The 26,074-nt window shown below is 46.0% G+C and overlaps 1 protein-coding gene across 1 annotated transcript; it reads left to right on the top strand.

Annotated features, from left to right (window-relative positions):
• Positions 1-1,643: 1,643 nt before the first annotated feature.
• Positions 1,644-16,992, top strand: slc23a1 (solute carrier family 23 member 1). Its single transcript, XM_030068143.1, has 15 exons — positions 1,644-1,661; positions 4,821-5,006; positions 5,102-5,259; positions 6,328-6,416; positions 7,199-7,266; positions 8,346-8,527; positions 8,599-8,719; positions 9,660-9,816; positions 11,198-11,345; positions 11,752-11,857; positions 12,086-12,215; positions 12,443-12,586; positions 12,817-12,912; positions 14,778-14,959; positions 16,969-16,992. Exons 1-15 carry the CDS (start codon positions 1,644-1,646, stop codon positions 16,990-16,992), a joined length of 1,809 nt encoding a protein of 602 aa, XP_029924003.1.
• Positions 16,993-26,074: the final 9,082 nt, after the last annotated feature.

Raw genomic sequence — 26,074 nt, 5'->3', positions numbered from 1 at the left:
GACGAGTGTGCGCTCCAAAACACATGCACTCAGGAGACCACGGACTCTCTTCAGAATGATCCATTTAAAACGGCAAGAAATAGAGAAATTGTTAAAGCAACTTTTCCCTGGTTCCTGAGTGAGCGTGCTCAGTGTGAAGCCGTGCGCTGGGCCGGGTTCGACCGCCACGCTGGGCTGAGCTTTCCACGCAAAAAATGACCACTTTGTTGAGTTAAAGCTACAAGAAATAGCTCGGACACCGATGGGCGGCTCGGGCGCCCGTGAGCCTTGAACGACCCGTGAGCCTTCTAAAATAACTTGGAGACTTGATGAAACAGGCTGCAGACTTTAACCGCACATGTCCTACAAATTAAACAATGCACATCTAATCTCACATCAGCAGCCGCTGCATTTATAAAATGGCTTGATTGCTTTATAGGGTCAACATTGTTCTTTAAATCAAACAGCGATTCTGAAAAGTAACAAGCATGAGCTGATCCCATGGTTAAAAACAAACAGGGACAACTAAAGATCTGTTATCGTTTGTGACCCAATTTCTTTGTGACAAATCTAATATCAAACAGGCGTCATCATCAGTTGTAACAACAATTTAAAAAAGGCACTGGCCCATTCACTTGGCTGATATCTTATCTAAAAATATGTGTAACACAAAGTAATGGCCTGTTCCGGCACCAGGAAGTGTGTCAGAAAACTGATAAACCGATATCTTAACAAATCAAAGAAACCTGATACTTGGATGAGATTTGTTTTGCATATTTCAAATATGTCCATGTGTTAGGTACCAGAGGAGTGGCATTCAAGGAACATGTGAAACCCCCTCTGCGTCAAGCCAGACAGAATAAATAAAACGTCACAGCTCAGTTTCAAAATAAAAGCCTTGCTGAAAAACCCTGAATCATGTCACAGTGATGTCTAGCGGTCTCAGCGGTCTCATCGCTCACTTGGACAGATTACTGTGCACAGCTCGTCGTCTTGAGCGCTGTGAAGCAGGCGTTACAGACCGGCCGGTGAGCGACGGTGTGAAGTCATGCAAAGACAGTTATGGGTTGTTTAATCACGGCAGCAGCACCTGGTCAGGGTCAAATTCATAGTTAGAGTAGATAAAACAAACTTTGGAGATTAGTCTTGGGTTGGGTGCAGCTGTAGAGACACAAAACCAACAGCAGACACACATCACCTGGGGAAACTAATGCTAATACATTTATCCTAATATGTGCTGAGCAGTAATTTAAGATTATTTACAGGTAGTCCACTTGTATAAAATGTCCACCAATCAGAGTTCAAAGTGCTTATATAGCTCAGTGGGTTGAGCCACGGCGCTGCCATGCTGAGGGTTCGACCCCCTCTGAGACCCTCTCAGTCGAACCCCGGGACAGCGAGGGTCAGGGTCCGCACCCTGAGGGCTCTCGCCGCTCTGCAGGAAAAGACAGAAAAGATGTGTTTGTAGCTTTCTGTGCCAGGTGAAAGTCCATGGTGTTAAGAGGCAGATTATTAACTCTACCCATTATCTTCTACTTCCTCCACAGAACCACACAAACACACACACACACACACACATACTCACTGTACATTCTTGTTACATGTGCTCGCTGTCTGTCTGCACTCTATTGTCGCTCGTCCGGGGGAGGTGAAAGGTGAAAGCGATGGAAGACGACTTCAAGGTAAACACAAACTACAGCTGAACACTGTGAAAAATCAATTACAAAAAACAAAACGAAACAAACAAACAAACAGCTGATTACTCTGTGTAGGTGTTCTGATTCGCCTCAGGTTCCCGCCAGCCTGGCCTCTATAAAACTGCAGAATCATGTTTACCTGATGGCAGAGGTTTCTTTAGGGTTACAAAGGAAGATCTGACGTCCTGTAAATCAGTCTGAGAATTGTCTGAATGTCCTGTTCAAACATTGCTGAGGTAAAAATGTCTCTTGTTAGTATGAATGAAAGAATGAATGAATGAGAAATTTATTTTTCAAACATAATCGTTAGACATTCAGTACACGAATTTATATGTTGTGGAAGGAGAGAGGAAAAAAATACAATTAAAGCTAACAAAAACAATATATCTATATGTTTGAAAAAAGGAGTAGATAGAAGCAAAGCTTGTGTTTCCTACCCCTTTGATACATCATTTTTAACACGGTTACTGTGTGTTCAATCAATCAATCAATCAATCAATCAATCAATCAATCAACCAGTCGATCAATCAATAATAGTAGTAATAGTAATGGCAGCAGTGGTATTTGGGGGGATTTATACAGGTCCAAAAGATGAACACCCTGATGAGTTAAATTTAATAAGAATTAAAATTAATTAATTAAATAAGATAAGTAGCAAAAGTATTTTAAACAATTTCAGCAAAAACATATCAGTACTAAATTGATATATTTAAAGATAAGTCAGATAAGTGATGCTGTGCCAGACTTGTTGTGTTTAAAGGCTTGTGACCCGGCTCATGTCATATATCAGGCTGATCTAAAATCCACCCCGATCAGCCACAGGAACTCAGATACCTGTTTTCTACAACAACAGGTGTTGGAAATTGTGGTCCATTCTCAATGTTTCCTCCAAAAATACTTGTGCTCAATAGAAAACATGTGACCAGAGGTTTCCAGCATCATAACAGGCCCTTTTCACAGCAGCCTTTTTGATCAGGCCTTTCTGACCAACAAGGAACTGGTTCCATTCCAGTTCATGAACCTAATTTTGAACCATTCTGTGCACTGCAGACAGAAATAAGTCTGATCTCAGCTGGAAACAAAAGATAGTAGGACCCGAAGTTGGAACTGTGACAACAACAAGAGTGGGCGTGTCTCATTCGTCAGGGAATGATGGAGATGACAGAGAAATCAAAGAGTTTGCAGCCGTCTGCTGAACAAACACAATATTACATTAAATTTGGACATCGCCTGAATTTCAGGAAAAGATGGAAGGGAGTGCTAGAAAAAGTAAATTGTGCCTGGAAATTGTTTAAGACAGCTGGGTTTGTTAGAACCTAATCATCAACAAGTTAAAAAACATGTGATGGGTATGATGAGCTCCTGGACTATGAGCTGGGTCATAAACCAGCAAACCATCAAACCGGGGCTGAATGCTGGGGTCGGTGACCCGGTGACGCTTCCATCGCAGTGGTTTCATTCCAAACTGATGCAGACATGGGCTGGTGCGCTAGTCATCTCCTTGGTTCCAACAATCCTGGACAGAACTGATGCAAGAGCAGGAATGTTTGGGTTGAAAAGATGTAATGAGCTTTTTTGGCGTCAGGAACTCAAAAAGAGGGACAGGTTCCATAAGTGAAAACAGAGGTACAGTTCCTGGTTCCTCCAAAACAGTTGCTGCTGTGGAAACGCCGATAACAGTGTGATGCTCATCTGCATTCTGTTGGCTGAATGCAACAACAAGAGGAAACTAACTGAAGCGTATCAGCAGAACACGCTGTTCCGTTGGAGTTGAACCTGAGGTGCAGTGAGGTGCAAATAGATAGAGATTTATTTGGTTATCAAACAGCTTAATGTGTGAAATGTGGCAGTACTATAGAGGTGATATTGTGGTTATAGTGTGGTAATGTTGTGGTACTATGATGGTAATGTTGCGGTAATACAGTGGTCATATCTTGGTGGTATCATGGTAACATCGTGGTAATACTGTGGAGGTTTGGGTGGGATCAAAACTCGCTGGAATGCATGGCAACCGCGCATGCAGGTCACCGTGATATTTCCCTGGTTACAGTGTAACCTGGTAACACAGGTATATGGCAGACCCATGTTGATCATTCATAGACTCTCTCACTGTAGTGTGTGTGAGTGTTTGTGTGAGTGTGTGTGTGTGTGTGTGTGTGTATCTCATCAAGGTGAACAGCCAACTGAAACCACATTCATGGTGGATTGTTGTCAGGGTTACCAAGGCCTTTGCCATATCTTGAGTCCATATATCCATGCAGCTCCTTATGCAGAGAAAGAGCTGAGCTGAGATCTGCAAAGTGAAGATACCAAACACCTTCTGACTCTTTGTCACCTTTTGTGATCTTTGGTATTGAAGAAAAATCATGCACACAATAGACAGAACCACTTCCCTCATAGCAAGCATATTTATTTTACATGCAGGATATATATCATTGAGTAAACCAGACTTCATCCATAATGTATATTGTAAAAAGTCAAGTACTCAGCATATGTGGGCTGTGAGACCGGTGACTGAGCCAACACAGACAGAGCTTCTCACTTCAGCCCACCTTATTTTCGGATGTGAAAGAAAACAAAGTCTGGCAGAACTTCCTCGCTAACTGGTGTGAGTCACGTGTTTGACGATGCTGTGGGAACACCTCCAAAAATCAATCAGTTGCTGTTTTGCTGCTGCGGTGAAAAGTGACCCGATCACCCAAACCAAGTCCCAAGTAGAGATCCCAAACTGAGTTCTTAAAGTAGAGTTCCCAAACTGAGTTCTTAAAGTAGAGTTCCCAAACGGAGTCCTTAAAGTAGAGTTCCCAAACTGAGTCCTTAAAGTAGAGTTCCCAAACTGAGTCCATAAAGTAGAGTTCCCAAACTGAGTCCATAAAGTAGAGTTCCCAAACTGAGTCCTTAAAGTAGAGTTCCCAAACTGAGTCCATAAAGTAGAGTTCCCAAACTGAGTCCTTAAAGTAGAGTTCCCAAACTGAGTCCATAAAGTAGAGTTCCCAAACTGAGTCCTTAAAGTAGAGTTCCCAAACTGAGTCCTTAAAGTAGAGTTGTTGAGCGTTGTTGAGTCAAGATGTTCTGGCTGACGAGCAGTTCCACTGAGCGAGTCACTGAGTAGTAGGAACTGACTGACACGGGCTGCATCTTGTCTTGTCCAATCAGAGTCAAGATATCCTGGCAGAGGGGCGGGATCGCAGGACAGATGGAGCTAACCAGACAGTGGGGGAGGAACGAAAGATGAAACAGCCAATAGAAGAGCTGAAGCCTGGGTTGGACATGATTTACACCATAGAGGATGTCCCGCCCTGGTACCTGTGTATCCTACTAGGACTGCAGGTACCCACACAAACACCCACCCACCCACACACACACACACACACACACACACACAGGTTCTCAGGTGTAATAACGTTGTTCTAAATTCTCCTCAGCACTATCTGACATGCTTCAGCGGGACGGTGGCGGTGCCGTTCCTACTGGCCGAGGCCATGTGTGTCGGCCGGGACCAGAACACCATCAGCCAGCTGGTCGGCACCATCTTCACCACGGTGGGCATCACAACCCTTATCCAGACCACTGTGGGCGTCAGGTACCTGTGTGTGTGCGTCTGTGTGTGTGTGTGTGTGTGTGTGTGTGTGTGTTGGTGCTTTGAATGATAGCTTCTAGCAAACAACACTGCTGTATCTCCAGAGTGTCAGCTTTCAATAAACTAAGGAAAGCACCGTGTTTTCATGAAATGTACACATAAAGACAGATTTTTCTGAACTCCGTGCTCACGGGAACATTTTGTGAAAATATCCCTGTCTACATGATAATGCACATATGTTGTGGTGTTGTGGTGTGTGTGCGCAGAAGCGTGACTTGCTGAGCAGTTTGTTGTGATCTGTGATGTCGTTCATTATGGAATCATCACCCGGCAGAACTTGTCAAATCAATTGAAATATCATGTTCAAATAATCAATAATCACTGCTACGGATCTTTGCCCAGTGAATTAACCCTTTGACACCTGAGATAGTCCACTGGATTTCTGTCAGAAACAAGCAGGGAGAAAAGGTGGTGAGCAAATTAACAAAAGAAAAAAAAAAAAGAGTTGAACGTTAGTTAATAAACAAATAAATAAGTTGGTAACTAAGTAAGTAAGAAGGTAAGTAAGTAAATAAATGACTAAATAAATAAAAATGACCTGAATATTACAAAAAATTAGCAAAAACTGACTGGTAAATGAAAAAAAAACTAAAAATTACCCGAATAGTTCTTAAAAATAGCATAAAATGACTGGAACATAGTAAAAAGGTAAAAATTACCTGAAGTAAGACCCTCAAGGACCACTTGGGGTCCCCAGACCCACCTTTGAAAACCTGACCTAAACTCAAGAGCCAATCAGCTTCCAGATGACGTCCGAACCTTCAGGGAACAGGAAGTGGGCTGATGGAAATGAGGCTGTTGAAAAGATCAAAGTGACATCACACTGCTTCCTGTTCACTGGCCACACCACAGAAGAAGAACACAGAAGGTCCAAACAGCAAGGAGCAGTTGCCCGTTCCCGTGTTGATGAAGCTTTGTGAAGCCACTTCAGATCCTCAGAAGGTAACACAACCTGGTTACTCTAATAATCTGGTCTCTGCTGTGTGTGTGTGTGTGTGTGTGTGTGTACAGACTGCCTCTGTTCCAGGCCAGTGCGTTTGCCTTCCTGATTCCTGCTCAGGCTGTTCTGAGTCTGGAGCGCTGGAAATGTCCCTCTGAGGGTGAGACAGCCTGTCAGTCTGTCTGTCTGTCTGTCTATGTGAAGCATTAATTATGAGTAAAACAACTTTAATTGTGTCTTTCTGTATAAAAAATGCTGAACTTTTCAGAATGATGGTGTGACATTATCGCTGTTTTATTCAGCTGACCAATCACAAGCAGAGCTCCAGGTGTGTCTCAGGCTTCACGTCTCCCAGAGTCAAACATGTCGCTCAAACGTCTCGGATTCAGGGACTCACACTGGCAGAGGAAAAAATCAGTCCAACAAAATTCTGTTACAGCACTAAGCAGAGTTATCTGGTATTTCTCATTAGTTTTTATTTTATTTTAGTTTCCAGTCTAGTCCGTGTTGTGTCTCAGTATTGTTTCAGGTAGCTTTCATTTTTTTCTAAAGTCTAGATTTTATTTCTATGTCAGTTAACTAAAATGTTTTTCACGGCTGATTTTAGTTTTTATCTTATGAACTAGAATAATCTCGGTGCTGAGGCGTCCCGATGGCAGACGTCGGATGCCTCCATCTGAACTGCCTCAAAGTGTAATTCTGCCCTCCGGCCAGCAGGTGGCAGAGCTGCTTTGTTGGAGCTGAAGTCAGTGAGAAAAACAGTGTCTCGCATGGTGTGGTGATCAGCTCCCTGCTGGGTTCCACTGGTTTCAGATCAGTACCACACAGTCTCTGTGGGTCCTGCTGTATTGACTGTCCTGGGATTTGAACCAGCAACCTCTCACCTCGTTGCTTTAATGTCTAATCCTGACCTCTGATTGTGTGTGTGTGTTTCCTCTGCAGAGGAGATTTATGGGAACTGGAGTCTTCCTCTCAACACCAGCCACATCTGGCAACCACGCATGAGAGAGGTACACAATACTACTACTACTATACTACTACTACTACTGCAAGTACTACTACAACTATTACTACTACAGCTGCAATCACTACTACTGCTACTACTACTACTGCTACAATTGATGTATTCCTATTTAGCTGATGCTGCAGCTATAAACTCCATGACTACTGTCTTTTAATTAATAAATGGTTGAACACCAATTTCTTAACATTAAAGGAGGACAAAACTGAAATCCTGCTCATCTGCCCTCAAACAAAACAAAACAAAACAAAAAAGCTTAATTCTTAATAATTTCTAGAAATTAACTCCTTGGATTAAATCTGAGGTTTCAGGTTTTGATGTCTTAGATTAAGACACCTGACCATTTATAAACCAAACAGATGCTGAAAAACCGGTTGATGCTTGTATTTCCAGCCGACTCAACGCGCTTGCATCCTGCGACCTGAACCCACACCAAATCCCTCAGCCATGTCATTTACTTACTTACTTACTTACTTATTAGCTCCCCTGGTTTCTCCGCTATGCTGATGATGCTCCACTCTTCCCTCAGAAGCTCAAATGGACGGGCACATCTCTGCACACCTTAAACTCCCCAAACTGTGGGATTGTTTCCTTCTTACAAATTGAGAATTGTTTTCAGATTCTTTCACGTTCCAGAATCCCAAGTTGACTCAGACTTCAGCTCAGTCAAATCTCTGCAGCTCAGCTGTTAACCAGAACCAAGAGGAGGAGCACGTGGGTCCAGTTCGAGCTGCTCTGCTCTGCCTCCTGTAACATTTACCTCTGATTTGAAGCTCCACCTCTTTGTATACAAACCCCCAAATGGGCCACAAGCCACCTTGCCCACTCCCTTGTTATTTAAGCAACAACCCAAAGACAACCAGCCTTTATCAGTTACACCTGAAGCTCTGGAACACCCGACCTGCAGAGATCAAGGAAGCGAAATATATGATGATGATGATGATGATGATGATAATAATAATAATAATTATAATGAACCTATCTATATATATCATTGTTGTGTTGTTACATGTTGCTTTGTTTCAGGTGATGTCACCATGATGTTTGTTTGTTTGTTTGTTTGTCTAGATCCAGGGGGCCATCATTGTGTCCAGTATTGTGGAGCTTCTGGTTGGTCTGTCCGGGTTGCCAGGTTTGCTGCTGGAGTACATCGGGCCGCTGACTGTCACCCCGACCGTCTCCCTGATCGGCCTGTCTGTCTTCACCACAGCTGGAGACAGGGCCGGCTCCCACTGGGGCCTGTCAGCGCTGTGAGACAGCTACCTGTCTGTCTGTCTGTCTCTGCCTGTCTGTCTGCTGACTGTTGTGTCTCTCTCTCCAGGTGTATTTTGCTGATCGTGCTGTTTGCTCAGTATCTGCGGGCGACATCACTTCCTGTTCCTGTCTACAGCAGGAAGAAAGGATTGACCTCCATCAGAGTTCAGATCTTCAAGATGTTCCCTGTAAGAATGCACACACACACACACACACACACACACACACACACACACACACACACACACACACACACATTCTTCTTTAGTCTTGTAGTGTGAGAGGGAACAGCGAGCCAATCAGCAGGATGTGACATCACTCTGTGCTTCTGGTCTTCTTCTCCTTTCATGTCAAACACAAACTGAGACACGTGATGCAGAGTTGTTGTTGCTGTTGTTGTTGTTCTTGTGTTTATTGATGGATCTAATGACCCTCTGGCTTTCCGTCCCGTCCCGAGATGCCCTGTGAGCTGATTTGGTCAAAGCTCCGCCTCAATGTGACATCTCCAGGGGCAACAAAGAGGCTTTATTTTGAGTTTTTTAAGGATTATATTTTGGCGTGCATTTGTGCTTTATTTGATAGTTACAGTAGAGTGAGACAGGAAGGTCGGATTTGAACCCAGGACGCTGCGGTCAGGACTCAGCCTTGATAAGTGGTACGCGCTCTACCAAGTAGAGCGCATACTACAGAGGCGCCCCAGAGGCTTTATTTTAAATTCATGAGATGTTACCCACTGCAGATAGGTGCCTGCTTATTTTTGTCAAGTTAAACTCCCTCCCTGAACGTGATTGGCTCCTGTCATGTCGGATCCGGTCACGGCTCTTCACAAGCCGCCGGGTTGTTGCTCACTTGCTTGCTGTGTCTTCTTTTAGAAACTCTCCCTATTGCCTGGGTTTTGTTTGACTGCATTTATTTCATGGATGTGCTAGTTTTATGTTTTCAGGTTTTACAATTTTCATACACAGTTTACATTTTATGTACTTTGAAAGTGCCGGATGTTTTATTCCTTGCTCCTTGTGGGACAATCTGTAAACTTTGTTATAACAATAAAAAGAAGAAGAATAACAAGAAAAAGAATGATAGTGATATTGCTGTTGTCTGACCTCCCTGTGTCTGTGTGTCTCTCAGATTATTTTAGCCATCATGGTGGTTTGGCTGGTGTGCTACATCCTCACGCTGACCAACGTCCTGCCCAGCAACCCCGATCACTATGGGCACAGGGCGCGGACCGACGCCCGCGGTGACATCATGGCCTCGTCACCCTGGTTCAGGGTGCCCTACCCCTGTAAGGAAATCACCACACCACATTTTACAGGACATTGGAAGATACATTTACTTTCTCCAACTGGAAACATTCCCATCACTGTGATCATCCAGTAAAATGATGTTGTTTTCAGTGTGCAGAGATGGGAAATGATGTTCCACTGACTGCAAACAGGACTTTAGGGGGGCCTCAGGTCAGTGTTCAAGGCCAGTCTGCATGCCTTATTCATGTTTAGGATAGAAAGAATTTTCTAATTTGACTGCAGCCGTGCAGCTGGCATGCTGTGACTCTGTTCTGAAAAGTGCTATATACAAACCAAGATTCATGACTCAAGATTCAAGGGGCCTTTAATGACATACAACAAAATTTAGTAGCTATCCTACTGACATTAAAAAAGAGTTCAAACTTACTAAAATAGAAAACCGTTAAAAACTAAGAGGTCAAAAGAGAACTACTTGAGGTGCCAAATATATAAGTAAAATATATAAAAATATAACAGCAGGTCCAGCAGATGATGTCCAGGGTGGGATGGGTCCTCAGGTCCAGCAGATGATGTCCAGGGTGGGACGGGTCCTCAGGTCCAGCAGATGATGTCCAGGGTGGGACGGGTCCTCAGGTCCAGCAGATGATGTCCAGGGTGGGATGGGCCCTTTAGTTTTTGCTGCTCTACTGAGCCAGTGAGAGCAGTCGGTGATGTTCTGGTCAGTTTTAATGACACTCTGAAGGACTCCCCTGTCTGCTGGCAGACCATGTGGAGATGAAGTATGACAGCAAACTCTCCATGGAGCAGCAGTAGAAGGACACCAGCAGCTTCTCCTGCATTCTTCTTCTTATTATTATTATCATTACTATTGCCATTCTTTATCATGACTCCCCAGACCTTATCCAGTTACTTCAGCAGGTGGCGTACAATGTTCCATCAGAGACACACGGTCCACCTGTTGACACGGTCCACCTGTTGACATTTTGTTGGTTCTGTAAAAGCAGATTAAACAAGTGAAAGGCTAAAGGCTCACACAGACATTCCACGAACAGCTGCGTGCACTTCCATTCAGACTACATCCCTCGCAGACCCTCGTGGACCTTTGTGGACCCTCACAGACCTTCATGGACCTTTGTGGACCCTCACAGACATAGAAAGAATTACCCCTAAAACCACCTGGTGCAAAAGTGAAACAGTTAACAAGCTTTTCATTTTTAGATTTTGGGAAGTCAGGCTGCTTTTGTAAAGCCCTTCTCCTGTCTGAGGTTTGAACACTGACTTGAACTGGTCCGGTCCCAACCCTCGTTACCATGGTTACCAAACAGGTTATCTTGCTGGGAGGCCAGAAGCTGCTGAATGTGGAGAACAATGAACAAAACAGTGACTGAACTTCCTCTGCCTTCTCTTTCTTTCTGATAGGCCAGTGGGGGTTGCCAGTGGTAACGGTTGCTGGGGTGATGGGGATGATGAGCGCCACGCTGGCGGGCATCGTGGAGTCGATTGGGGATTATTATGCATGTGCCCGCCTCTCTGGAGCCACACCCCCTCCGGTCCACGCCATCAACAGGTCAGACCTCTCCAGCAAAACAACAGCGATAATAATAATAAATCAATAACACTGTCATGATGTCATATCAGCTAAATCAGGGGTTTTCAAAGTGGGGTCTAGGGATCCCCAGGGGTCCTGGAAGGTCTTCCAGGAGGTCCTCAGCAAAATAAGAAAAAGTTTAAATGTCACTAAATACAAGAAATCTGATCCTGCACCACAGATCTGACCTTTAAATACATAATTTTAACCATCGGAAATATGGTTTTCTTGCATCAGATTTCTTGTGTTTATTCACCTGTGTCACTGAAAATCATCCTGGGGGTCCAGAACAGGCAAAAGTTTGGAAACCCCTGAGTTAAATAACCCAAATGAACACACACACACACACACACACACACACATAGTCACACATGTTGTGTTGCAGAGGGATCTTCACTGAGGGCGTCTGCTGCGTCATCGCCGGTCTTTTAGGAACAGGAAATGGATCCACCTCCTCCAGTCCAAACATTGGCGTTCTGGGCATCACCAAGGTAACCAAGGCAGCACCCCCTCTGTCATGTCCCAGAATGTGTGTTGTGTGTGTCCGGTGTGTTGTGTGTTGTGTGTGCTGTGTTTTCCCTGTCCGGTGTGTCGGGCTGACCTGGTCTGACGTGGTCTGACCCAGTCTGACCCGGTCTGACGTGGTCTGACCCAGTCTGACCCAGTCTGATCCGGTCTGATCTGGGCCGACCCGTCTGACCCGGGTGTGCTGCGTGCAGGTGGGCAGCAGGCGGGTGGTGCAGTACGGAGCAGCCATCATGTTCCTGCTGGGCTCGGTGGGGAAGTTCACGGCTCTGTTCGCCTCGCTGCCGGACCCGGTGCTGGGAGGAATGTTCTGCACGCTGTTCGGTGAGTGGGAGGCGGGATCTGTCGGTATTTAGGAAGCTGATTGGATCCTCTGTGTGGGCAGTCTGCTCTTTCATTGGCTGAAGAAACTGCAGACAAGACAAGTAGCTTACCATGGCCTTCATTTTCTAATAACGTCTTTGATGATGTCCAGGGTGTCACATTATTTAACAATGATTATAATTATGATAATAACAATAATAATAATAACGAAAGTAATAACTTGACAGGTATGATAACGGCGGTGGGTTTGTCCAACCTGCAGCTGGTGGATTTGAACTCGTCCAGAAATCTGTTTGTTCTCGGGTTCTCTATGTTCTTTGGTCTGACACTGCCAACATACCTGGACCAACACCCTGACGCCATTTACACAGGTAACACACACACACACACACACACACACACACTCTGTGCTGCATGTCTGCCCCCCCCCCCCTCCCCTTTTTTTTTTTTTGTTTTTTTGTTTTTTATGTGAAGCAGTGAAAGGTCAGCAAGAAAATTTTGCTGATCTGAAGCACAGTAATTAGTCTGTTCACTGCAGATGCACAATATATAGATCTACAGTTTCAGATCCAGATCATACAGATCAGCTCTGTGTCCGCAGGTGTGGCAGAACTGGATCAGATCCTGACGGTTCTTCTCTCCACTGAGATGTTTGTTGGAGGATTTCTGGCCTTCTGCCTGGACAACACCATCCCTGGTAACACACACACACACACACACACACACACACACACACACACATGCGCACGGGGGGTTCGTTTGACTCAACTTGTTATAGTTTATACAGTTTATACCGAGTTTTAGAGCCACCAGAGGAGCCTCCTCTGAGCTCTCTGTGAGCATCTAACTATTTAAATAATACCATGCCCTGCAAGGCATGCCTAATAGCAAACACAGACATTACTAACCTGAAGGAGGATATCCAACAGCTCCCAGATGAACTCCGTAACACAGTCCAAAATGATCTCAGTCATGAACCTCCGACTGCGGCCTGGTCGGAGCTTGGAGGTGGTACTCAGGCATGGCAAGATGGGGAGGTCCCGAGCTGCCTTGCCTCCGGTGGCTCACACACCCCGTGCTGCTGCTGCTGCCACTGTGGGTTCTGGGGGAATTATTTGAGTGGGAAATAACAGCCCCGGGACACTGACGTTAATGGATCCTGCCAAAAAGGCACGGCTGCCATCCACTTCTTCTTCAGACAGAGCTGCTGCATGGGGGTCTTTTCTGCACCGTTCTCCCCGGTGTTCAGGGTTAGGTTTAGAAACTTCCACTTGCAATGCTGCTTCCTTGGGCCAAAAACACGAATTTAATCCAAAGTCTGTCTCTGATGTCGTTGTCCTCCAGTCGCCCACCCCTTTCTTCCTGGCAACTACTTTGGTCTTTGGAGACTCCATAGTCTGAAACATCCATTTCATAAAAGCGGCCACTCACTGCTTCCCTGGAGTCACACCTGCTGACGTCTTAGAGGAGCTCCCAGGACTCTTGAATTCACTCCCAACACTTATGGGAATAATAGATACCACCTGTCAGGAGTCTGAGCTTACAAAAGGCAAACTTTTACATCAAATTTAAAGGCCCACTTTTTTCTCTCACTTTTACTTCAGTCTGAAGTCACCCAGCGTCAAGTCCATTCTTAATTTATCTCCAACTTGCTCTTTTTGAGTTTATTTTTCAGTTTTTCCGGTTTCAGTCTTTCATTTCTTATTTTAGTCTTGGCTTTTATGTATTTTAATCTCTTACATTTGTACTGTAGACCATCTGCTACAGTTGTAAAGCACTTGGGGTCGACTCCCGTTGGTTTAAATGTACTGCAGAAATAAAGAGACTTGACACACACACACACACACACACACACACTTACTCTCTATTTATGTTTGTTGATGCACTTCGTCACTATGAGAGTTAATAATGTGTCACTCAGCACTGTCACCAAGGGCAACAGCTGTGTGTGTGTGTGTGCGTGTGTGTGTGTTTGTGTGTGTGTGTGTGTGCGTGCGTGCGTGCGTGCGTGTGTGTGTGTGTGCATGCTTGCTCTAATTCTAAGTCTACTCGTATCACATACATTTGGCTTCATGTTACAGACTGTGGACTGTGCAGCTCATCTGTCCCCTGTGTGTGTGTGTGTGTGTGTGTGTGTGAGTGCGATCATGTGTGTGTGTGAGAGAGAGATATAAATAAAATCTGTTTACAGAATAAATTCTTTCAGATATAAACAGGATTCACACAGCGACAAGCTTCAGCTGCTTCACTTCAGTTCAGGTCAATAATCTCTGGGTGCTGCAGCTTATCACCACCTCAGCGCCCTCTAGTGGTCCTGCAAATAACAACACTGAGGCTTTGTGTGTGTATGTGTGGGTGTGTGAGTGTGTGTGTGTGTGTGTGTGTGTGTGTGTGTGTGTTAATCTCATTTTTTTTTCTTGGAATGTCTCTGTCTGTCTGTCTGTCTGTCTGTCTCTCTCTCTCTCTCTCTCTCTGTCTGTCTGTCTCTCTCTCTCTCTCTGTCTGTCTGTCTGTCTATCTGTCTGTCTGTCTGTCTGTCTGTCTGTCTGTCTCTCTCTCCAGGCTCCAGACAGGAGCGAGGTTTGGTCCAGTGGAGATCTCCCCTCTCCTCCTCCTCGTCCTCCTCCTATGACTTCCCTTTTGGGATGGGTGTGGTGAGGAGGACCCGCTGGCTGCGCTGGCTTCCCATCAGCCCCAGCTTTCAGGGCTTCCCAGCCTGGGCCGACGCCCCCCATCCCGAGGAGGCTCAGCAGGGAGGAGCAGGAGGAGGAGATGAAGGGGAGGAGGAGGAGGAGCCTGTGGACCCTCACCTGTCCTGTACCAAAGTTTAGCGTTTCATCATCGCGACGGAAGCGCCAGCAGAGCCTTGGTGCTTGGAGTCGGTGGACCTTTGAAATCCTGCCTGGCTGGGAAACGTCCGGGTTCACGTTCACGTCCTGTCAGCCGGTCCAGCTGAAGGTCCACCGTCAGGGAAACCTGGAACTTTCCTTAACTTGTGAACTTCAGCTTCTGCCTCTTGTCTCCTTTGCCACTGCATGGAGAACCAGGGTCCCCGTAAAAAAGAAAATCTCTTGGAAATCTGCAAGAAAAAAAACTTGGACATTCTCTTTGACTCAAGTGGTAAATTTATGAGGAAAAAAAACTCAAAATTCTGAGATTATAACATTGCAAAATATCCAAGAAAAACCTGGTAAAACTGTTTGTGCTCCTCCTGTGGGATCCAGTCTGAAGGAAATCCTGCTGGTTTGAGTCCAGAACCCCAACCTCCTCCTCAGCATCTGGACTCTGAAGAGACGTTGCTGTGACTTGGGCCGATTCAGAAGAAAACAATCTGCTGATTCTGGGCTCAGATCAGCAGGATCTCCTTGTTCCTGAAACCCATGTCAGAGTAGAATCTGCTGAGGGGATCAGCTGCAGGCCTGAGACACGGCCAGCAGGGGGCAGCACAGGTGGAGCCTCGGACAGAGAGGAGGAGGGAAAAAAAGTGGGTGTTTTTTTGTAAATTTGTGACTCAGAATTTTGGAGTTTTTTTCTTCTCAATTTAAAGTTTTTATTTTTTTTTTCTCATAAAATTACGACATCATAATAATCACAAAAAATAAAATACACAACATAAATTATTCACTATAAATTCTTTCCTTCCTTTTTAATGTTCTGTTTTTTTTGTTTGTTTTTTTTTCCTAATTTGCTGAGGGTTTTGAAATCATATTTTTTGAAGGGACTTTCTGGTCAGTTTACAGGGTGGAAACAAATCCTCCCAAAGCAGAGCCATCACTGGTTCAATTCCCGCATCGATTCCTCAGTACCTTTGAGCAACAACCTGAAGCCACAGAGCAGCTCTGATGATCATTATAATGTGTAATAATGATAAGAAAGTGAAAATCGGTAATGGTGTGTGTGTGTATGTTTATATAGGCCTATATATCCACTGTTCAATAAGCATGAAGCACAGATGCTGTAAAAATGTGTAAAAATAAAATGAAAGAGTTTTACTTGACAACAGATTTTATTTTGGATTGAAATGAAGGTTTACCAAAGTGGAAATTAACAGGTGATGATAATAAAATTGAGGCAGGAAGAAGAGTTTGTGAATTTAAGTGTTAAATTTTTAAAAAATGAAGACAAATTACCATTTTTTTTAAAAAATTATTATTTATTGTGTAATTGTGTACAAAATCATGTCGTTATAAGGAGTGCTCATCTAATTTTACAGCTGGAGACATAAAGTGAAGTTTTTGTGATAAACAAACATAATTTATTACAAACTGTGTTGTGTTCGACGCTGAACTGTTTACATTCTGAAGTGCCAATAAAAGGTGAATGAAACCTGAACTCGGCTCATTCTGAGGTACTGAGTATGCAGTGTTGTGCTCGCAGGGGAAATAATGCACCGCATGTGATAGGATTACAAACTGCCTTCAGTTTGCTGCCAGAAATCATTAGTTATTATATAACCTGCAGGTTTGAGGGAGAATAATTAGCAGACATCCATGATGTCATCCGTTGACGTACTTTTTCAAATCAGTGCCTTCGAACAAACTCTGTGACCTGATATGTTCCACGGCCACCGCTGGGAGAGGAAATATGGAAGTTATGACTTTATCATCTCAGACTTTTCAAGTTTTTTCTCAAAATGTTTGAGTTTTTTCTCACCAATGTATTAAAAAAAACTTTATTTTCAGAGAATATAAAAGTTTTTTTCTTTGAATATAAACCCCCTTCCGTTCTGGCTCTGTAATATTTCCCCTACCAGTTAAGACCAGTAGAGACCAGCTGAGACCAATAGAGATGAATAGAGACCAGCAGAGACTAATAGAGACCAGCAGAGACAACAATGTGCTGGTACTGTCTCGGCCTGAGGGTGGCGCTAGAGCAAAGGTCATTGGGTCCGGAGTTCACTCAGCAAATGACTCGCAATCTGTCCTTTACTTTGAGCTTAGTGCCGTCACGTTAATCCCGGTCATGGAACCGTCACGTACCGGAGACGTACTGGATGACTTGCTTGCTGTCGCTCTGCTGCAGGACTTTGCTCTTCTAGGGGGTTTGATTGTTTGATGTGATCTGATGTTCTTCAGTCGCTCAGATCCACGCAGCAGCTTCATTGCTCAGGAGGCTTAAGGTGCGCTCACACTGACAGCGACAAAATCGCCTGTGGCCGATGGAAGCGATAGAAGCGACGGAGGGGGCGGGGCAGATGTGTCAGTAGAGCTCTGGAAGATCGGAGACCACGGTTATCAGCTTCTCCTCCATGATCGGTCCACCTACGCTCTCATACTCCGGTCAACTTTTTCCGCAGTGGGATTCCAGATCGGCTCGCTATTGGCCATTGCCTCGGTCGCATCGCTCCTCATTTGCATAAAGTTGAGATTTTCTCAACTTTTTTCGCTCACATTGCGTCGCTGAATTTGCTCATCGCTCATTGCCCAATTCGCTCGTCGCCCGTTGCTCGTCGCTCGTCGCCTGAATCGCCTCTCGTTGCCAGCGTACATTGAAAATGAAGGGCAGCTCGTCGCTCAAGTCGCCTCTGTCGCTTTCAGTGTGAGCACCCCTTTAGAGGAACAGACAGGGCTCGTCCACGGCCCGACATAATGGCTTGGACAGAAGTGACAGTGACAGTGACAGAACAACAACTTGCAGTTAAATTTTAAAGTTTGGCTGTGCAAACGATCAGAAAACACGCACTGCCTTCAGTCAGGAGCAGCTTGTTACATACACAACGTATCGGTGTAAAAAAAGAAAACCTGGCTGACAACTTCTGAGTCTTTGCACAGGACAAACCCATGTTCCCGCCCCCTCTGCTGCTCGGTGTGATGTCACCATGTCTGAGTTGTTGTGTGTTTGTGTGTGTGTGTGTGTGTGTGTGTGTGTGTTTGTGTGCGTATGTGCGCTAGTGATGTGCTGTCATGGCGCGGTGTGTGTGAGGTCAAGTGGCTGTGTCTGCAGGGTGAAGGGGAAGCAGGGGGGGGCGAACATGGCGGGAACTGCCAGGCCAGGCTGGTAGGGCAACACTGTCAGCATGGTGGGGGCGGAGTTAACACAGCCCACTGGTAGGACAGCGGCGTTGGGGGCGGAGTTAACGCAGCCCACTGGCAGGACAGCAGCATTGGGGGCGGGGTTAATGCAACCCACTGGCAGGACAGCGGCATTGGGGGCGGGGTTAATGCAGCCCACTGGCAGGACAGTGGCGTTGGGGGCGGGGTTAACAGGTGGGAGGAAGACCTCGATGTATTGCCCTGTTTCTGGGTCAAGTAGCATCTTACTCTGAGGCTGCGGGGGTGTGTCCACATAGAAGCACCGCCCATTTTCAGGGTCCAACATCAACCGATGGGGGGTGTGGCCACTGTAAAGGTTTCCAGGGGCAACAGCAGCTATATTGACCAGGAACTCACTTCCTGCATTTGTAGGTAAGAAACCCTGTATGTTACACCTCAACTGTTGTTGTTGTTGCAGTTGTTGTTGTTGCTGTTGTTGTTGCTGTTGTTGTTGCAGTTGTTGTTGTTGCTGTTGTTGTTGTTGTTGTTGTTGTTGCTGTTGTTGTTGCTGTTGTTGTTGTTGCTCTTTTGTTGCAGAGGTCTGTTCATTGGCGTTGTTCCCTGGACTTCCTGTCCTGCTGTTATTGTTGCTGTGAGGTGGCGAGTACTTGATGAAACCTTTGTACCCATCTGGCAGGTAGGAGGTGGTACCTGTTGCTCGGCTTGGTTTCTCCTCGGGCTGGGTGTTCTTCAACAGGTGCAGGGTGGTGGCAGGGTGCTGGATGTAGCTCAGAGGGCCCCGGACATAGCTCACCTTCCCTGGCTGAGGTTGCAGGGCAGCGGGGTACGTGGCCAGGGTATTGGGGGGGTAGAAGTAGGAGGAGAGGAGTGGCTGGGCAGGGCCAGAGGCCGAGGGAGGCATGAAGGCCTGGATGGCACTCTGTCCTTGGGCTAAGGTAGTTAGCTGGGTGCCTTGGGCGGGGCTGTGGCCAGCGGTGGGCGGAGCGTTGCAGGCAACTGACACAAGCGAGACGTGGGAGGTCCCAGGCTGGGAATTCAAACCTCTGCCTCTCTCTGACTGGCTAGGCTCTGACAGTTCGCCAGTGGAAGATGGCTTGGTGGGCGGGTCTAACACTGCAATAGGCCGCATCTGGCTGGATACTTCCACCTCATTCGTCTGTGTGAGTCCACTGCTCTGCCTTTTCTCCTGTGATTGGTGGAGAGCTGTGGTGACCTTGGCAACACATCCTGTGGAAGGAGCAGTACAAAGTGACGTCCGAGGATCCAACCGGGATCCTCTCCTCGTCACTATAGTTCCCTTGTGACCTTTAACCCCCACAGCCTGCTGGTAGCTCGGAGGGGGACTGCCCTCTTGGCCAATCACTTTGTAAGTTGCTGTGGAGCTCCTGCAGTTCTGACCAATCCCGTCCTGAGCAGCCAAGGTATTACTTCTGAAGGAGAGGCTGTAGGTGTTTTTGACCAAACTCCGCATGTCCCGGACCACGTGAACAGGAGCCATGGCCTTAAATACACTGCCATTGCCGGCCTTACAGCTGGGAGTGACAAATTCTCCTGCCCTGCCCCCCTCCTGCTCTCCGACCAGGATGGCACCAGGTGCTACCAGAGGTTTCTGCTCCTTCAGGTTGAGCTGAGCACCTCCCTGCAGACAGTTTGTGCCACCGGAGGCCACATGGTCTTTCTTCATGTTGTTGTGGGTGCAGTTTTTAGAGCCAATGTACTGCTCTGGTGCGGCAAAGGCGCTCTGTTCCACCTGCATCTTCTTGGACAGGACACTTGTGATGATGCATGATGCCATTTTGGTTTTAGTTTCATCCAGTGAGAAAGACTTCTGGAGTCGTTGCCTCGTGGTGCGGTTACCACTGACGGCACCATGGAACCCTGAAAAAAAAAATAAAAAAAAAAATAAGGAGGAGTCAGGTTGATAGGAGCAGAGCAACAAGAAGGAGTCATTTGGGATCAGCTAACTTCCTGGATAAACATGGCTTGGTTACCTTGGCTGGCCCCTGCTACCAGGCCCTTGTAGACCCTGTTGCTGTAGATCTCAGTGGTTGCCGACTGCTGGTGGAACGAAACGGGCATGCTGTGTTGTCGTAGCAACAGTTCAGGGCGGCGGCGAAGTGGGAGGTAATGTAGCTCATTGGCTGATGCCTCACTCTTAGCTCCTCCCCCTGTGTTGGGTCCATCCTTCTCTGTGACCTGGAGATTTTACATTATTTTCCATGAATTTAGCTGTAAACAGAAGATCAGAGGATCTTACTGTTTTTTCTTTTCTTTTTATATATAGAAAGACAGACAGACCTCTGGTTTCTCCTGGATCACCGGTTGATTGTTGTCCTCTGAGTCGCGCCTCCTCAGCTGGATCTGGCGCTTAGGAACCATCTTTGGCACCTCGCTGTCCTGACCTTTGACCTCGAGGCACACAACAGTAACAAGAAATTACTTCAGTTGCCCTGTTCTGACCTTTAACTTATAAAAAAGTTATTCGTAATTTTAAAAAAAGAACAGCACAGCATGTTGAGTTGAAACTTTGAATCTTGTAATGTAAAAGATGGTAGCATAGACCGGTGGTTTTCAAAGTGATGCCCTTGAGGATAGTTTTGCTTTTTTTTTCTTAGTTAGGTGTAACTGATAAAGGCTGGTTGTCTTTGGGTTGTTGCTTAAATAACAATGGAGCGGGCAAGGTGGCTTGTGGCCCATTTGGGGGTTTGTATACAAAGAGGTGGAGCTTCAAATCAGAGGTAAACGTTACAGGAGGCAGAGCAGAGCAGCTTGAACTGGACCCATGTGCTCCTCCTCTTGGTTCTGGTTAACAGCTGAGCTGCAGAGATTTGACTGAGCTGAAGTCTGAGTCAACTTGGGACTCTGGAACGTGAAAGAAACAACTCCGCTCTCAACTTGTAAGAAGGAAACAATTCCACAGTTTGGGGAGTTTAAGGTGTGCAGAGATGTGCCCATCTGTTTGAGCTTCTGACGGAAGAGTGGAGCGTCATCAGCATAGCGGAGAAACCAGGGGAGCAAATGACATGGCTGAGGGATTTGGTGTGGGTTCAGGTCGCAGTTTTTATTGCAACACAGGATTCAAGCTGTATTCCCAGTGATGCTCATTCAGGTTTTTCACTTTATGCTATGTTCCCAGTAAGGACTTCCAAAGAGCTTCTTGACATGTAGGTGGTGTTTAGCAGCTCATTTTGAAACTTGATAAATTCAAGATTAAATTATGGTGTGCAGCTCTGAAACTGTCATTTTCCTCACTGTACAGAGAAATAGAGAAAACAACAGTGCCTTACCTGATTCTCCACAGTAATGTCAACACATTCGAAGCCGCTCTCAGTGTCGGAGTCCTCCTCCTCGGATGGAAGGATGACAGAGGGAGAGAAGTGCAGAGAAAGATCTTCCTCGGACCAGTTGCTGATGCTCCCCTCCTCTTCCTCCTCCTCCTCCTCCTCCTCCTCCTCCTCCTCCTCCTCCTCCTCCTCTGAGGGCCGGGAGGAGGAGCACCAGTTGGAGTAGATGTCCAGGTAGTCCACCTCGGAGGGAACTCTGGAATTGAACTCCATCTTTTGCTTGCTGCCGTCTGCCAGGAGCTGCTCTGACCGGAGGACCTCCCCCTGACCTGGGTGGAGAAGGTCCTCCTCCTGTTCTGCTGCGGCCTGGTTTGTGGCAACAGGAACTAACCTGTTGGACTCCGGGTTTTGCGTTGTGGTGGCGCGATGTGGCAGCCAGTCAACCTCAGGACAGCGATGGGCGCTGAGGAAGGGAAGCTCCTTGTCTCCTCCTCCTCCCTCCATCATCAAACAACGGTTTCTTCTGTGTTTTCAGCTGCTCTTTTTCTTTTATTCGCCACTATCACTCCACTCTCTCTCTCTTTCTACTGTTCTGTGTTGCTCCTTCTGTTGTGGAGGAAAAGTCCTCCAGGGCTGGAGCTCTGACCTCCAGTCTGATGTTTCTCCAACGCTGGAAATGTTCCTGTCTGGTTCCAACTCACGGTTCTGATACCAAAGGTGAGGACGGACTCTTTTGAGGTGAAATACCAAAGGTGAAGAAAGACTGGGAGACACCAGGATGCAGGTCAGGCAACGGCCGGCGGGTTTCTGTGGAGAAGAAATCAAGTAATCTGATTACTTGTGACCAAGCATCTTCACAGAGCCCTAATAGAGAAGCTTCCCATATTCACCCTTTGGAACCTGGATGGATGTCATATTTGTGGTTTGACGCTTATTAAAGGTTTCGCTCAGACGCACTAAACCCTTTAAACCTGAGCAACTGAGCAAGGAACGACCTGAAAATTTGCAAGAAATTAGTAAAAAGTTACAAGAGAATGACCTTGAAATTAACTAAATAGAGAGAGAGAGAGAGAGTATTATAAACTTATTGAAAAAAATAGGAAAATGTCCAGAAAGCTATATTTCTAATTATTATAAATACATATTTAAAAATATGTTCCAGGAAAGATATTTTGTTTTTTGGGGCTATTTTTAATTTTGCTTGAATTAGTTTTCATTTAGTTTTCTCTGTCTTTTTTCCTCCTCCTTTTTGGGTCATTGCAGGTTGAGCTGCTCATTGCCCTTTTCCATGTTTTTGAAAGAAATCAGATGAATCTGCTCAGGTCTCACCTGCCACAGGTGTGATGGCAGTGCTGCCCAGGGAGCGGACCCTCACAGCCGGTCCAGCTCCTGGTTCTGGTTCTGCTGCTGGTTCTGTCTCCTGTTGCTGCTCTTAGTTTGTTGAGGCAGTTTTATTTATTTATGTTTTTAACCATATGGAATAATCCCACGTTTCCAGTGCAGGGCAAAGTTTTCCAGAGATATTCCAACGTTCTCAAAGGGCCATCAATCAGCCGATCAATAAATCCATTAGCGACCAGAGGAAGAGCGTGCAGTGCTGTGGCTAGGCTGCATGTCCGGGCGGTCGACACCGTCTCTCACAGAGAGAGAGAGAGAGAGAGAGAGAGAGGTTGGGAACGTGTCTCTGCTGGCAGACTGGAAAAACAGACTGATAGAGACAAGAGTGCAGGGCGAGCGAGGCTGGTAGAGCGACATAGACACACACACAGGGTGAGAGAGAGCGAGAGAGAGAGAGCGAGTCGGAGTGCAGCTTGCAGAATCTACGAGCTGGAAGCTGGAAGCTATTCCTGGACCTGAGTGACAGCCTGCAGCTGTGCCTGTCTGTCTCTCTGTCTCTCTTTCTGTCTGTCTCTCTTTCTGTCTGTCTCTCTCTCTCTTTCAGTCTGTCTCTCTCTTTCTGTCTGTCTGTCTCTCTTTCTGTCTGTCTGTCTCTGTCTCAGTCTGCCTTTCTGTCTGTCTGTCTCTCTCTCTGTCTGTCTCTCTCTCTCTTTCTGTCTGTCTGTCTCTCTTTCTGTCTGTCTCTCTTTCTGTCTGTCTCTCTCTCTTTCTGTCTGTCTGTCTGTCTGTCTCTGTCTGTCTGTCTCTCTCTCTGTCTGTCTGTCTCTCTCTCGTTCTCTGTCTGTCATGCTGTTGGCATGGTAACACAGAGCCTGTCTCTCTCTCTGAGGTGTGGACGCTGCTGCTGTTTGAGGTGAAGTTCGAGGCAGAACAACAACAACAACAACAACAACATAATAAAACAAGCACTCGTCACGAGCATCAAACGGCTGGTTATTAACTTCAAAATTTTTCTTCAGTTAAAAATAAAAAAAAATACCAAAATGTTTGAAGGGGCGTGTCCAGGCTACTCCGGGTGGGTGGAGCCACCGTGCAGAGCATGCTGGGAAATCCTGCGAGGTGACCTGTCGGCCAGGAGCGGAGCCTCAGTTCAGTCAACCTGCAAAGCGAGCTCAGCTGCCTCTCCCTACCGCCGCCGCCAAGACCCCCCCCGCCGCCCGGTGTTCCTTCCCCAGGATGGTGACGGAATGATCGCCCTTGCCTTCCAAAGTGAGCGAGCTTTGTCTCCTGGCTGTATTTCTTTTTTTCCACGTCTGTGATTTTTGGAGCTTCCTATTGGACGTGGTGCTGTCAGTCTGACACCACGCTGCGCTGTGATTGGCTGGGAGCTGCACACCTGCTGCCCAAAGGCCGACGCCCAGGAGAGTCCCGAGCTCAGCAAAACAAGAAAATCCAGGCAGAAGGCAGACACGTACTAGAGCTGGGGAGCTATGGTGTTATTATCGTGTTAACGCATCAATCAATTAATCAATTAATGCCGACATTTGAAAATGGACATTTTTTTCATTTTGGTGCCTGTTTGCTCCGGTTCTGATTCTGACTTTAACTTGGTTTTCGATAACAAATCAGATCAAATGTTCCTGCCTTGCCAGTGGCCACAAACACCTTTGGTTTTATATTTTATATTTGTTATTTAGATATTTATTTTTTATATTATATTTTGAGTTAAGATTTCTCAGAAATATTTTGCTGCCATGTAAAGGGAAAGTTCATTGCTGCTATAGAGCATCCTGTTTGTTGAAAGTGTTTTTGCACTTTGAAATTTATTTATCTGAATTCATTATTAGATTTTGAGCATAAAATGTGATTTAAATAAAAATGTGATTAATTGTGATTAAAATTTTGTCACACACACACACACACATGGACACACACACACACACACACACACACAGTAGGTCAGCACTGAGAGGATCTGGTTCAGCTTATATTTAGATTTGTTCAGGTTCTGTTTTTCATCACTGATAAACTCTGTGTGTGTGTGTGTGTGTGTGACAGAGAGAGAGAGAGTGTGTGTGTGTGTGTGTGTGTGTGTGTGTGTGACAGAGAGAGAGTGTATGTGTGTGTGTGTGTGTGTGTGTGTGTGAGAGAGAGAGAGAGAGAGAGAGAGAGTGTCAACTGTTAGAGCCGAGATAGTGTAATCTGTGACTGTACACACACTGTACAGGAATGTGTGTGGATAATGTGTGTGTGTGTGTGTGTGTGTGTGTTCCTGTTCTGACAGGCGACAGACACGTTCTCTACTCAGAACCAGCTGACAGGCAGCTCCTCGTGGTTGGTTGCTCTGCTGGATGTTTGAACCTGCAGGTGGAGGAGGAGTGACAAGACTTCATGGAGTTTGGAACATGTGCTCACTGCTCACGGGTTCTTCCTGTTCCACCACGAGAACCAGCCTCAGGCCGGGTTCTTCCACGAGAAGCAGCCTCATGCCGGGTTCCTCCACGAGAACCAGCCTCAGGCCGGGTTCCTCCACGAGAACCAGCCTCAGGCCGGGTTCCTCCACGAGAAGCAGCCTCAGGCCGGGTTCCTCCACGAGAAGCAGCCTCAGGCCGGGTTCCTCACGAGAAGCAGCCTGTCAGCTTGTTGTTGTCCCAGAGGACAGACAGGGGGAACCGTGTGTTCTGAGTAGAGAACGTGTCTGTCGCCTGTCAGAACAGGAACAGGAACAGAACCTGCAGATGTTCTTGAGGGTTAGAACAGAACTTCACAGATCATCAGAACTTTGATTTGGTTCTGTTTGATTCTAAAGTCAAAATAAGAAAAAAACTTTATATCAAAAACATGTTTGTTTGTTTGTTTGTGCTCAAAGTGTCGCTGCCTGAGGCTTCAGCAGCAGCTGATGATGATAAAAACAATAAAAACAATATCTCATATATATAGGTAACCTGTGTATGTGTATATGTGTGTACATGTATGTATATGTGTGTATGTCTATATGTGTATATATATATGTATATGTGTATACACTATATTGCCAAAAGTATTCGCTCATCTATCCAAATCATTGAATTCAGGTGTTCCAATCACTTCCATGACCACAGGTGTATAAAATCAAGCACCTAGGCATGCAGACTACTTCTACAAACATTTGTGAAAGAATGGGTCGCTTTCAGGAGCTCAGTGAATTCCAGCATGGTGCTGTAATAGTAATGTAATAGGATGCCACCTGTGCAGTAAGTCCAGT

The sequence above is a fragment of the Myripristis murdjan genome, chromosome 14 (assembly GCF_902150065.1).
Source record: "Myripristis murdjan chromosome 14, fMyrMur1.1, whole genome shotgun sequence".
NCBI lineage: Eukaryota > Metazoa > Chordata > Actinopteri > Holocentriformes > Holocentridae > Myripristis > Myripristis murdjan.
Note: the sequence above shows the minus strand (reverse complement) of the source record. Positions and strands in the feature narration are given on the sequence as shown.

Coding starts and splice junctions, on each gene's coding strand:
- slc23a1 (XM_030068143.1), top strand. Junction 7,267..8,345: donor GGCAACCACGCATGAGAGAG/GTACACAATACT, acceptor TTGTTTGTCTAG/ATCCAGGGGGCCATCATTGT. Junction 9,817..11,197: donor GTTCAGGGTGCCCTACCCCT/GTAAGGAAATCA, acceptor TCTTTCTGATAG/GCCAGTGGGGGTTGCCAGTG.